Genomic DNA, 14,984 nt, shown 5'->3' with positions numbered 1-14,984 from the left:
AGCAGAACACAGAATATCGTCAGCGGAAGATGGCATGGCGGCCAGAGGAGACAGCTGCACAACATGGAGAAATTTCTGCAAATCATTGTACCAAAAACGAAGATTTAGAAGCCTAATGTCGGAGTAACAGCATCTGCATATTAGGTGTACCGGAATCTGCTAACACAGGCCGCATGGAAGAATAAGTAGAGAAGATGCAACTGGAGATGTTAGGGCACAGGGCACTAAGCACTCATGCGCATTTTGGTGGTGGAGAGGGCACACAGTTCCTTGGAGGCCAGACCTCTCTACACCTGCCCTCAGTGTGTCCGCCTGATCATAGCACGCTTATTGAATTTTCGAGACAGCGACATTGCACTTCGGCTGGTGAGGGAGAAAAAACAACTCATTCTTTATGGCTACCAGATCTCACAGTACCTGGATTTCACTACAGCAATACAAGAACCGAAGAGGAAATTCTTGCCAGTTAAACAGCAACTCCTCAAGGCCAACATTTAATACACCATTGTTATAGTCAGCCCACTTACAAATCCTACATGGCGGCTCACAACATGTCTTCCAGACTCCCAAGCAAACATACAACTTCATTAAGAAACTCCCTCGGTGCGATGGATCAAGCCCTGGCAGGAGAAACTCTCCACAACATCCAACGGGTTAGGAATAGAAACACGCGGACACTCTCTGGGAGGACGTCTGATCACCTAGCCGTTTTCCTCCATCCATACTCCCTGGAACGCATCGCCACTTGATAGGCAATTGAATTAAAGACTCTGCCGGAACCCCCAAACCATCACTGCTGGCGTACCAGCTGATGTTCTGATGCGAATTACCTTTCCACACCTTGTTGATAACCTCTTTTGTTTGTTCATAGTGTGTTCTTGTTTAAGGGGAAAGTTTTTATTGTAAAATACACAAAGTGCCCTCTGAAGTCTGAAGTTAATGAAGGAAGGTGGGGGTGCTGGAACTGTGATACATTCTTAATGATTGCCCCCTTCCTATCTGTGCTGCCCCCGAAGAAAAACTAACACTGTAAATTATCTAGTTATCTAAGACACTTTAACTGTTACATGTGCCTCACTTTACAGTCAGAGAAAAGAAATCACAATTCACATTTCAAAAAAAGAAATGCCATAAATGATCTTAAATTGTCTGAGCAAATGCTGCAAAATTCAAAATACATTGCGTGTTTATTGCTCGTTCTCATGTGAAATACTTCACCGTTTTCTGGGGGTGCTGCAGCAACTCCAGTGCCCATAGTTCCAGTGCCACTGATTATGTGGAGAGCCATGGCCAAGAGACCCCACTGGCATTTAGGACATGGGTATTAGTGTAGAGGTATAGAAAATGCCCCCCCCCCCCCTTCTACCCTTAAACGTAGGACCATGGTCTGCAGGTTCATGGAAAAATGTGCATATTTTAGTTCACATTTTATACACTCAGGAATCCTAACAATATATCCCCAGGGATCTTCAGGGTCACATCCAGGTCCGCAGACGCTCATCCGCCTGAAAAATAGGCAGGTATGCATGAGACATTGCAGAGTGCCATACCCTATAACCATTTAGGGGTTGCATGCCTAAATAACAAGCATTGGCAAAGCCAAAATCTCTGTGGAACCTTTGTCAATGGTGTTTAGCAATGATGTACAACATGGGTAAAGAGAAAACAAAAAAATGTTTCTTTCTCTTTATTTAACGATTCAAGTTGGATCAGTGAATTAAAATAAGTACTGCGAAAGCGCAGGTTTGTTTTAAAAAGGTGGGTGGGGCAAGAAACGTGAAGGGTGTGCGTGGGGGAACCAACACAAAGACTCGGGGAAGAAACGGCGAGGCCGGGGGTATCATTAAACTTGTTCAGGTGACAGTATCTCAGTGGGCTCTGGCCCACTAGAGTACTTTCTGGCCAAGCAAGTACTTACCACCTCTGGCTCTGACTATGTCCTCCCCACCTACCCCCGTCCCCTCCTACCCCACCGTGAAGGTTACACTGACCTACCGGCACTCTTGTGCGTCACTGCAACGAGCACGGGCTCCGCCGCCCGCCTCTTCCACAGAGGGAGGCTCTTCTTGCCCTGGGCAGGGCCGCTGGCGGTATATCCCTTCTTCCGAAAGGGGCTCATTAGCATCTTCCAGAAGCTGGACTCGTTGCGCTGCTTGGCGGGCACCTGGGCTGGTTCTGTGGCCAGGGTGGGGCCGGGGTGCAGGGAGCCGGTGTCCCCCTCGCTGCGGGTGCGCATCCGTCGGGAAGGATGCTCCTCCACGCGCGGGTACTCCTGGCCGCGCCGCAGCCTGAAGCTGAAGCTCTTCCGCAGCGACGACAGGCTCGTACCGCAGGGCTCCGGGTTCGGCCTGCGGTCGCCTGTGGCGGCCGTTCCTGTTCTCCCTGTAAGCTTATTCCATCTCTGGCTCCAGCGAGAAGGGCCCCAGGTGAGCACCGACTGGCACTGGGGGGCGGCGGGCCCAGCTGCCCCCTCAGACGATAGGCTAGTCATGTCCGGTATGCACATGCTTAGGGGGCGCCGGCGAGGCTCAGAGTGCTTCCCCGCACCCGGGCTCGAGGGCCGGCTCTCAAACTCATACACCCTACTCGTGCGCAATCTAAACACCTCCAGAAGTGCGGGCGGTGAAGGGGAGCCGCGGGGATCCGGTCCCAACCCGCTGTCCACATAGCACAGGCTCCGAGGTCTGCGCCTCTGCTGCTTGGACGCCCCGACTGCAGCCTGCACCGCTAAACGGGACGACGCCCCATGTAGATCCATGGACTCCAAGACACTGGCGGAACGGCAGGAGCAATCTTCCGCTGTCTCTCCCATGACACATGCCTGGAAGGCTGTCTCACCAGGAGAGAGCCTGAGCAAAGACCTGCGGGCTGTTCACCTCTGTAGAGCAGGGCTGGGGCAATATTAGATCCATGGCTTCCAGGGTGCATCACAGTTCACTGTACTCACAAACCCCTTGTCATCATCGCCGCTGTGGCTTTGAAGTCACTGTTGTAGACTTTGCGCGGCGGAGATCGGACGGTGTGTACACTATTGGAACTAGGCTGTAGGCACACGTATGCGGCGACTTGCCGTGCCTACCCTCCCGTTGGACGTGGACGGACAGTGTAGAACCGTTTCTCCTCTCATGCGTATGTGGTGACTGGTGTTCGTATGTTCAGCCGGATTTCGGAATCAGCGAGGTTATCCCTGCGTTTTGGCGTCAAAGTTCACCTTCTCGTCGTATTTGCACACACGCTGCGTGTTACTACAGTGGCAAGTTTTTTAAGCCTTGGCTGCTGCACGGGGACGTGCGAAGGGATGCTTCCTGCTCTTGTTCCGTACGGTGACTTGCACACTTCACTCCACCCAGGGCGCCCTGTAAAAGCCCGAATGATGCTTGGCATTCCCTTTTCCAGCTTCCGGTAAGAGGCGTAGGTAGTAACTTGTAGGCTGACAGCCTTCTCTCTTCTGCGATAGCGACCAACTTGCTTGATGTCTGTTACCTGAAGGCAGAGGCCACGGAATCTGCACCTTCTGAGGCGAACATAAGCAAGGAGGGGTGGTTATTCGGTGAACTGCCTGAAAGGAGGCGGTGACAGGATCCTGAACCCTGTCAGAAATGCAGCACGCAGGCCCCGGGCATGTGGAGGGAAGCGCGAGAGTTGCGCCTGTCAGAACTTGCAGAGTCCCACAGCTATATACCTACCTGAGAAAGGGTGACAAGACGGAGAGGAGGAACTCAGCGAACACACCGCCCCAGCCACCACACCTCAAGCCTTGGGAAACCTCAAACTGAAATGTTCTGTGCCCTTGACGTTATAAGAGGCACTCTGGACTGCCCTCCGACTCCGACAACTGCATTTCACGGAGGAACACGGGGAGCCTTGAGAAGAGCTGAGCCTTGGGGGCGGCCTTACTCTAAGAGCCAACGCACGACCCTAGCCATCAAATAAACCAGACATTTGACAGCAGGCACATCGACGTGTGCGTGCTCACACTGCTCACTTCTCAATAGTTGCAGCATGACGTCATGCCAGGTGAGCGTTGTAGGGGGAAGGGAAATCCTTCAAAGTGAGTCCTTTTCTCTCTGGATTTCCCTTCTGTTTTTGAAACTCAGGAGCAGCAACATTGTCGTGGTGTCACAAGGGCTTTACGTGGAAGCTTTTTCAATATTATATACAAGCCATAGTTGCTGCTTATTTATCTTATGCAACTAACAACCATTGAACAAAGCCAATATTCCTGACTTGTTGTAGGTATATTACTTGTTGTATCATATCTGGATGCAATGACAGAAACAGCCAGATGCAAGTCGGGCGGCACACTATGCTAAGCCCGGATTCTTAGCTTATGTGTTTTAAGCCACGCCCTTAAGTACATTGGCCACAACATTTGAGACACCCCCCAGTTTTTTCATCCCACTTAAAGCCCTGAACACACCTAATGACACAGTTCCATAGATAGATAGATAGATAGATAGATAGATAGATAGATAGATGAATTGAGTGACATTTATTGAAAACATCTCCTTTTCCCCTTACTCTTCTGGCTTGCCAAACAGGCGGATTAATGACAGGATCAACACCTCTATGAATGCAATTAAACAATTAGCAAGACAAGGAGGTCTCAGAGCCTCACCGAGTTTGGTCCTCAGGTTGTAATGCTTCAACTAGGAGACATAGCCAATGTGCAAAGTGTCTTGAAACAGGCCTGCTCTGTCTGCACTGTTTGGTCTTCACTTTCAAATTTAAAATCTGAGGCAGTATTGGCCCCTGCGTCCCCCCCACTCCAAAATATGGGGTGATAAATTCCTTCTGTCCCCCACGATTCCTACGCTCAAGCCCCACAAAACCAGAAAAGGAATTCACTGAATTGCACCGCTCTGCAATCTACACCTAAATGAAAATGTAGTGTGTATGTCTGGATGCAATGTTCGTGTTTCCTTCTCCCGTATCACTTGCTAGAAGAAAAGACGACTATTTAGTCTAGGCACTCTGTTGCTTAGTACAGTTGACAGCTATGTGGCAATAACAAGCGTCTTCAAGAAGGGCCACTGGCATGAGAGAAAAAGCCAAACAGGCATAAAAAACACGGAGGTGGCAAAGTGCTAATGATGAACTGAAGGTGGATGAGCCAAAGCCCCAAAGACTGAAGAGGAGCCAGGCACTCAGCCTGTGCTGCAAGCATTGAAGAAGAAATACCAGAGCACACCAGCAGGAAGACTCGGAAAACAACGAGAAGCCAAAAGGGAAACGTTGGGACAAACAGAACAGCTTAAAAGGCAGAAGCAGGGAGACAGAAAGTTACCCAAGCATTTGTGATGCACTACACATTGGGTCTGAGCTCATTATATAGGAAGAAAGGGGGAGCGGCTTACAGGAAGAGGGCATGATGACATGGCAAGGGGATCTATGGACGGTGCAAACTTAAGTGGCCTTCTTACATAGATGTGCACAAAGTACAGGACGCAGCTCCAAGTCAGATGAGCAATGAGCAGCTGAAGAAAGACTGCTGGTCTTCATGACATAGTTCCCAGGACAGACGAACTGCAGCAATAGAGAAAGGTGCTGGTATATGGTCTACTGGTTAGAGTCCACTCTGAAATGCAATGTCTCTCTTTCCATGCCTTCTCTCTCTCTGCCTTCCATGATATACTGTCCATCGCTGCTGCGTTAGGCTTTTCCCTGCTTGAGGAATTGTGTTGCAAGCACTGGCATAACCAATAGCACCAGACGGATGAAAGATTTCTGTGTACTTCTAAAACGGCTTCCACGTTGTGGCTTTATAATTTCTTACTCAATTGCATCCCAAGCCTTGGAAACACCAGCAGCAGAAGGTGGCCTACACGCAACATGGAGCTCACTTGCAACTGCATAAGAATGTTGTTTGTAACTTACTGCTCTATTACTCTAAGATGGCGGCCATATTGTGTCAGTATTGAGGCATGCTTGCAAATAGCAGAGTACCAGTCCAGCCCATCGTTTTTTTGCCCAACATGCTACCTCAGATGAGACCCATACATACGAAAATCAGCCTTGATCCAGCTCCTATAGAAGCAGTCCAGCCTAAACTGCCAAACCAGGTCCTCTCTAAACCGGAACATACAAGCAACTGAAGACTGGTTTTGGCCTAGTTGGGCCTCTTCAACTCAGGTGCAGCTTGGTTCCAGTGGTACAGCGAAAAGGCCTGATGAGACAATACTAGTCTGGGGTTGCTCGTGTTCCTTTCTGGAGGGGGGCCTCTCTTGGCGGTTTGGGATTGACTGCACCTACGTGGCACAGGTTCAGTACTGATTTTCAAAAGGCGGGTCTCTATCTAGAGCGACTTTGTGGGTGAAAAAATATGGGCTGGAATGCTACTGAGAACGATTGCCAGTGGTAAGACTATGTGCAAGCATTGCTCCCATCACTTATTATGTCACATTGTGTCAGTACACAATGTGATGACCATCTTGGAAGTGTAGAAAGTAAGAATCCAAAATGGCCATCCACTAACACTGGCTTTGCCAGCGCTTGCACTGCATTTCTACAAGCACTGGCAAAGCCAATACCGGCAGCAAACAAGAATTAGCAACGCGCTAGTGACTGTCTTTGCCACGGTTTGTTTTATTATCGATAGCATACATACACTGTGAGTCACACAATTAACCATTATATTAATAAACACAATTCCTAGTAAGTATATTGCTAAAGACACAAAATGATATAAAGGATAAGCCAAGTAAATATTAGGATGACAACATTTTGTCTATTTTATGTAGTATAGAACTTTTGCAGCAAAGTCCATACAAACAAATTATAATATGTACATATATGTTTTAAGTGCTCAGTACAAATTGTGAACACAGCGCTCGAGACAATCGTTTGCATGGCGCAACAAAGTGATCACAGAAAGAGAAGGAAAGGTGAAAATACATAATAGGCAATGTATTCGTGAAGTCCAAATTCCGAGGACTTTACCATGGACAATTTTCACCTGCTTTGTGCAAGTGGGAAATATCCACAAAGCTGAGAGTGGTTTTTATAAGGTTCTGAAATGCACCTAGTAAAACCAGTCCCAGTATTGCCCCCTGATTCATTTTGGATGTGGGAACTCAGGCCTATCCATAACTTGGCTAAAGTGGGATGTCCACAGGAAATACCACTAAAGTTGATTCTTACCTAGGGCCTGTCGGACGTAACAGTCTCCCCCGCCACCGACAGCCTGACGGTGGCAGTCGTCATTGTAATTAGGCCCTATATTCTGCAGCAGTCACGTGAGTTACTTTATAATTTTTCAAACTTGTGCCCACAGACTGCTAACAGATTTCACCAGCGAATGCATTAGCCACTAGTTATCTTCTCAGTATGATTCATAAACCTTGCTGAATCAGCAGCCACTACCTCAACTCCAGAACCTAGCTTTAAGGGCAGTCCATTTGAAAAGTAAATTAGATCAGCGCTACTATCCGATTCTCCTTGTTGTCAATATGTTTTTGGGGCAGAGTTTGTAAAAAAAAAAGATTTTTTTAAAAGGGAGATAGGCTGTCATTGATTCGTCTGCCCTGCTCGAGTCCGCCAATAGTAGCTCCATCCCCTTTTGCAGTTATGGGTTTCTGGAGTATAATTTTTCTTTTTAATTCCAAGCACTCGGGTTGAAATAGGCGTGAAACAAGGTCCAGGCACTCAACAAAAAGTTGAGACTTTTTCAGACTGCGATCATTGACAAGCCATCCCTTGGTTGTAATTGGAGGCTAATTTGTGGTGACATTTGTGGTAAATGAAGAGTTCTTTCCCCCCTCATACTAGATTTTCCTCCTCTCAAGCTGTCACTAGTCATTTCTTTCTCGCAGTACTTATCCCAATCGTCACCACTCAACTCTTATCGTTCCCTTTTTTCACATCCTACCTGTCTTCTTCCTCTTTTTCATGCCTTTGTCCCTTTAGCTTTTTTTCTCTTTTCCTCTGCTTTGCTTTTCTCCATTATTTTCCAGGCTTCATGCCCTACAGTTTCCTATTCTTTCCTGAGCCCTTATTTCCGTTCCCTCCTTTCCTCCACAATGTTTTCTGAGGCCTTCACCATCCATTAGCTCCTCTCGCCTCTGCTTCCCCCTTCATCTCTCCCCCTACTTAAGACCTCTTTGCTGTTCCAAGGGGAAGACTGATCTGTGCCCTAGTGCACGCAAACCCCGATGATGCCTTCTTTCTCACCTCTTGATGCTCTAAATAGCAGCAAAAGGTGCCCACCAGATTGAACTGATAGGTGTTCCCTATGTACAGTGCTCTTTATGGCGGAGACCCTGTAGAGGAGGATCTAGTGAAACCCTGGGATAGTGCTTGAAACATGTGGTGACAGAACTACACTGCTGCAAAAGGCAAGTTGAGTCAGGCAACATGGACGACAAATAAAAAGCAGGGAAGATTTTTTCACTGCGTGGAGCAAGTCAAGTAGGAAGTGATGGCATCAGGGTATTCTGAGGAATTCTACTTATACCAAGTAAAAGAGCTCTACTAAATCAATCACTGCACTTCATTCGGATTTAAAAAGAAAAATACCAAAGATTGAAGAGGCAGCGAAGTTAGTCCATCGCACGTTAGGACTCTGAGACAATGAAAAATGCGGAGCGAGGCCTGGAAGCAACAACAAGCTAATGAAGATAGCAGATCTCGACTAAGAGGGATCGACTTTACTGTCATAGATTTGACAACTTTTAAGGACTGCATCCTCAAACATGACGCCCATTTGGAGTCCCTGGATAATCTTTGGAGAAATGTAATCCTTTGAGTGCTGGAGGCACCTTCATGGATACCTGAAGGCTCTATACTGGATGAGATGGAGAACCTCTCGATGGAACTGTTGGAATCGCAGGTGGAGCAAATGCAATTAATTATGAAGCACTCATGCCATCACCCCACGAAGAGAAGGGACACTAAAACAGAAGACAACACAACCAGAGGAAAAGTGATGGTGACGTTCGTAGCTGCCTATGGGAGGGAGCACACAATCACACACACAGCGGTCAGCAAAAATAAGACAGTGAAACTTGATGACCTTCGCTTGCTGTTCTTTGCAGATCTAGACTCTGCACAGAAAACAAATTGTGGAGGTGAATGGTGAGATGCTAGGCAAGGGCCTGGTTGACTCTATGTGATATCCAACAAAGCTCAGAATGGAACAAGGTGGAAAACCTTCTGTCTTCAATCAGGTGGAGCCAGTGAGGGCAGTTCTTGTGGGACTCTCCACTGACCCTGATTAATGGTTCTGTTAGCCAAATGATGTCCAGATCTTGACACCCGAGGGCACTAGGGAATGGAGAAGCCGGTGGTTATGATTTCAGGAGTGCTTCTTTGGGGGTTGGAGAGTTGTAAGAAATTGGGTTTTTGATTGAAGTGGTGAAAACCCTGCTCAAGCAACAACCACAAGCCTTGTTAGGATGAACTACAAAAGTTTGTAAGTTAACCTGTGCTTAAATTTCTGGTAGCTTGGCACAAGAGCCGTTAGGTTTAACTTAGAGACACTTTGTTAAGTATTTTTGCAAACAGAAATAAAGTGAAACACAACACAATAAAAATCCAAAATGAGTTTAGATAACTAGAGTAAAATGTAATAAATAAAATAAGACCAAAATGACATAAAAAAACAATGGGTATAGCCAGAGATATGCAATCTTAAAGGTTTAAGTGAAAATAGCAACAAGAAGCAGAAAGCACTAACTGTGTGTATCTGATTGCGCTAGACCAGGATAAAGTCACAAGTTCAAACTGACCACAATGGAGTGAGGGCCAGGTAAAGGGAACAGGTTAGTCCCGCTGAAAAAGTTATCTTCTCAAAGTCTGGTGCGCAGAGTTGAAAACTTCAGGATTTTTTTTTTGTCCTCATATAGCAATAGTTTGAAAATGGAGGTGTTGTTTTGTGTTCCAACCTTTTGGGGCTTCTCCTGGGTAAACACAACATATGAGTGGAGAATCTCTGTTTCCCCTTTTTCACTCAGGCTCCTTTTTGTCCAATTCCAATGCGGTCCCGTACTGGGTTGAGCTAGTAATTTTGACTACTCTTCAAGTTCCTCTTGAATTGTTCTATTGCATTGCATAATCATTGGACTGTATAATACCTTCACCCGTGTTAGTATGTAGGTTTAGATCTTCCCAGATAGCCCAGAATGAATTTGCCTTACCTCTCTGTCTACTTCTATCCAATTTCTTAATTCTTTGTACAGACGCCACCCACTCTTTATATGTTGGAGGTGTTTCGTTTACCCAATTAATGCAGCTCTCCCTTCTTGCCAACAGTATTAATACGTACAACATTTACTGGTCTTTGCTAAGTCTAATTACCTGGGATATGCTTTGGCTTCTTCCAAAAATAACCAAATCCATACTCACCTCTATCTGCCCTCTCAATACTCTTGACAAAGCTTTATCCGTCTCTTCCCAGAATTCCTTAAGATGGGGGCACTGCCGAAACATGTGTAGATCGTCTGCACCTGGCTCACCACACTTGGGGCAGCTTCTCTCCTCTTGACCTCTGATCTTTCCTTGGCATGGTTTGTCTCGCATCTGGGCCAGTTGGGGGTTACTGTTCAGGACACGGTTAGACTTCTTGAACATAGACTTGTCAACATCCTCCTAGGAAACCATGATTAGCATGAAGGTATTGTACCATGGAGAGCCAATGGTTGTGGGTTCGTGCACAACAGTAGCAAGGGAATTACAGTCTGCTTCAGCAGGCCACGTGTTCCATCATTGCACCAGCAGCTGTAAAGCTCCTATTTTCACCAGGGACAGGGACTGGCAATGTCTAACTCTTGAGCCACACACGGAATAGGCAAAGGACATACATTGTTGAGGCAGTAGCATTGTCTGTCTCACTTCCAGGCCAGTTGGGGGTTACCGTTCTGGGTACGTTTTGACTTTCTGGTTGCGTTTGGGTGCTTGGACAGGTGCCCGTGCACCTGTCCAAGAGGACATATAGCACGGCGATAAGTGGATCAGTTGCTCCAGTTATTCGTGTTAACGGGCAGGTGAAGCAGCAGATCTTAGAGGGGCTTGGGTCTGTCCTCTGGTTCAAGGGCGGAGCCTGGTAAGCTCACTTAGTAGCCCGTCCTTGAGTGCGACGAAACAGGTACCATTGATGTGAGTAACGGTAACGGGCAACTTCTCCCGCCCTCCAGCACTGGCTGGCAGCTATGCAGGTTGTGGAAGTGGCCTTCCAACAGGGGCGATTTGGTCCATATGATTGGGGGAAACTCCTGGGAAACATATTTGGGCTACAAAGTAGCAGGAGAACTATTGGCTTTCCCGGTATTCAACATAGAGAGGTATTTATGCTTTGGTTCCCCCCTGGGTCACGCTGTCCTGTCTGCTCCCTGGTATGCTAGCAGAAGTTTGGGAGGGCAAGGCTTCACATAGGGTGGTGACTGTCGGAAGGTGATGGCATACTCCGACTAGTGCTAGACTCAGATAACGGAGGAAAGAGGAAGTAAGGCGGGCTTGTCATCTCTTAACTACACTCGCATTGGCACTTCCTGGCAGGAGTGGCTTGGAATAGGTTTTGTTCTTCAGCCAGGCAAAGGTATCATTGGACCATCGCCTATTTTTAGGCAGGTTAATTCAGTCATAAATCCATGGGGAGTTTAGAATGGATGGGGGCACCTGTCCTGATGGGGCATGCTGGCCTCCGGTCCTGTATTGGTTAAGACTTGTTTTGCCTGGACCTGGGAGAAGCCCGGCAATGAGAGGTTTTGGCTTCATCAGGCATGGTCTTATACACGCCGAGTCCACAGGGTGCCTGGAGGGAGATGGGGTGCACCTCTCTAGTTTAGGCACGGATCCTTTCCTACTGGACCTAGGGGAAGCTTTGGCTGCAGCAGGTTGTAAGGAAATAAGGCTACCTTGGTGGGAGGCCCTGGTAGTGACGGTGGCCACTCCCAAGGCTGTGGAGGAGTTACAGGGCGATCCAGAGTCTGCAGATACCAAGGGGTACTTCATGTAGCAGCACAGCGTGGTGCTAAGCCAGGATACCCAGGGATGTCTAGAGTTGTCCCCTGGAAGAATTACGGCGCCCCGTTAGTCCTACGGGCGGTTGTGGGTCTGAGCAACCGTGGGCTGTCAGCATACGCTCCGCCCACCTCTTTCAGGGGGGGGGGGGGGGGTGAGTAAGCACGTGGACTGGTGGTCCACGGATGGGAGGGGTGGCCCCTCCCAAGATTTGGTATGCACCAATCGGCGACTGCCATGATGTAATTTAGGCTTATCAGACGGGCAGGCTGCTAGGGGTCGGCCTGCCCTGGGATCGGATCGCCCGCAAGATAACCCACGATGTTTGCATATTGGTTATGCTAATAAACCTGCAGCAATATTTCTCCACTTACAAAAAGTGTTGTGTGGTTTATTTATGTATTTACTATGTGTTATGTGACAACAGTTGCCGATATTGGCACTATTAGCTTTACCTGGCCAGAAAGGTCCTACTGACTCCGTACACCCCCCCCCCACCCCCCGCCCCCCCCCCCACCACCACCCTACGCAACGCCCTCCTGGACCTACACTCCTTTGTCGTCTCTATCATTTTTCCTGTCCTGATTGACACCCAATAAGCTACCTCTCACGGGACCCTGCCCATGGTGCGACGAGTTGGGGGAGGGAAGAGTGGCCCAGTCGCTGTCCTTAAACCAACAAGTCGACAAGGATCACGAGCGCTGGAGACGGGGCTAGCATTCTCCCTAAAAAAGAGCGCTTCCAGAAGTAATTACCAGGAGCTGCCTGTGCCGCACAAACACATCAAAGACATAATTTCAAGTGAAATGAAATAAAAGCCTAGAAAGCAGTAGGTGCCCCGAGAGGAAGGGCTGCGTAGGCGAGCACGGCTGGAACTCCCCACACGCAGAGCGGCACGTCGTGCATCACTCATGGAACATTCTACAGAAGCCGCCTGCCAGTCAGAGTCTGAAAATCCATTCACGCAGCATCCCGGGAGCGATCCATGAATGCATCCGGGGGAGGGAAGCGGAGCACAGCGAGTTCTGTGTGGGTGACCCCATCTGTAATTACTGCTAACTTAAGTTAACCACCAAATACCTAAAGCATTGACCTCACCTACTAACCCCAAAGGATTGACCTCAACTACTAACCCCAAAAATCCGATAGTCATCTCAGCTGCCGGTCATCACAGGACCATGATCGATCCAACCTAGCAGCATTGTCTCATTTAAGAACAGCAATATATCCCAATAACGGCCGATACTATAAATGCAACTTCACCGACACCCCCCATCATGTCATGGAAATACTAGCCTGAACAAACTCCCACAGCCAAAATTCTAACACTAACTTCAACTAACTAACTAACTGAGAAACTCACCGCATGCCCAGTCTTGCTACAGCCCAAAATCTAGCACAAACGACAACCTTTCTACATTCACTTCTCCGCCCCTTTACATGCACCTCACCTAAAGACACCCTCGTCAGATCAGCACGATAAAAAAAACTCCAAATTTGACCCCAATCGCCAATCACAGAACCAGACTCACAAAGTAATCTCAACCTTGTTTGATCGTCAGTCCTACCACCACACATGCCACCTCCACTAATTGTCAACATTCCTATAACTCATCCACCTTCCCCGACTGAAACACGGACCATAACTAACTGAATGCCCCTGTTCTTGCAGCATAATGGATTGCTACTTAATCAAAAGAGGCAAGGAGAGTTGCAGTCTCTCACCAGAGGGCCAGCTTAAACCAATAACGTCTGAATGTTCTGCCTAATATAGGCCAGAGGACTCCCACTTCAAACTAGTAAAATATGATGGGAGTACTAGGTTCAGCATTTCTGCCCTCAGAAGTAGAGAAGCATCGTTTCTGACGACCGCTATGGCTACCCACACCCATCTACTCTCCATATACGATTGATTCGTTCAGATCGACATTTCCCCACACTTCCAACTAATACCAAAAACTCAGGCCCTGAGTAGGAATTCTGTTACAGCAAACAAATAATGGACGGAATGCTGACAATACAAACATTCGCCCCCAGTCAAAAGATCTGGGTTAAATCCATCGTTCTTTTGCCCACTACGCCACCCCAGTTTGGACCCAGCCATATGCAAATCAGTCTTGACCCTGTGCCTCATGGGAACAGTCCAGACCGAACTGCCAAGCCAGGTCCTCCCTGGACCGGAAACAAGCATCCTGGGACCGGTTTCAGGGTATGTCACCCTTCTTCAGCAAGTCTAGCTTGAATCCAGTGGCACAGTGAGCAAGGGACCCACGTCTGAGCATACCCATCCCACTTAGGGCGAAAAGTGTTACAGCAAACAAATGATGGACGGAATGCTGACAATGCAAACATTCTCACCCAGTCAAAAGATCTGGGTTAAATCCATCGTTCTTTTGCCCACTACACCACCCCAGTTTGGACCCAGCCATATGCAAATCCCTATTTACGCATGGAGTGGAATTATAAGTTATTATGAATTTAATGCAGTCAATAATTATCAATAACTCAACCATAGTGAAATTTCGGAAGGGGAATAACCATACGGTTCTTACCACATCGTGCACATTTTTGTCCGTTAAACATTATAACTGCAAGTTACTCCCCAACAACTTGGAATTTTACTTCTTTATTTTTTTATCAAGTTTTGAATACCCCGAACTGGACCTGAAGGTATCAGAGCACTTTACAGAGAGATCACAGCAACAAGAACATGAGATACATGTGGAGTAAATAAAAATACATTGTGACACTATATAAAAATAGAATACAATATATGATAGGATATTTACCGCACCGGATAAATAACGTGCCCTGTGGTACCAATACTTATCAGTTGTGTTGAATAACACCTAAACACGAAGTTAGGACCTAAGAAACACACACTGAACCCATCATAGCTAGAGGCATAATTCAAAGTATTAAAATATGAAAATGATATCAACTACCAAATAGTTTTGGGGTTAGGTGAGGCACTTGTAACAATAGCAAGGTTTCAAAAGAAAATTCCCTAATTTCTCGCTGCTGCTCAT

The 14,984-nt window shown here is 47.4% G+C and overlaps 1 protein-coding gene across 2 annotated transcripts in view; it reads right to left on the bottom strand.

The window, feature by feature from the left end:
* The window catches only part of AGAP3 (ArfGAP with GTPase domain, ankyrin repeat and PH domain 3), a 1,862,985-nt gene that overhangs the window by 1,629,266 nt on the left and 218,735 nt on the right, over positions 1-14,984 (bottom strand). Inside the window, exon 1 of one of the 2 annotated variants that reach the window (XM_085628260.1) lies at positions 1,996-3,539. The exons of the other annotated variant lie outside the window; for it this stretch is intronic. Within the exon in view, the coding sequence (XP_085484386.1) occupies positions 1,996-2,812 (817 nt within the window). The 5' untranslated portion in view covers positions 2,813-3,539. Of the gene's footprint in view, positions 1-1,995; positions 3,540-14,984 lie in introns of those variants that run through there. 2 annotated transcript variants of the gene reach the window in all.

Source organism: Triturus cristatus, chromosome 10, assembly GCF_964204655.1.
Source record: "Triturus cristatus chromosome 10, aTriCri1.1, whole genome shotgun sequence".
Classification (NCBI taxonomy): Eukaryota; Metazoa; Chordata; class Amphibia; order Caudata; family Salamandridae; genus Triturus; species Triturus cristatus.
Note: the sequence above shows the minus strand (reverse complement) of the source record. Positions and strands in the feature narration are given on the sequence as shown.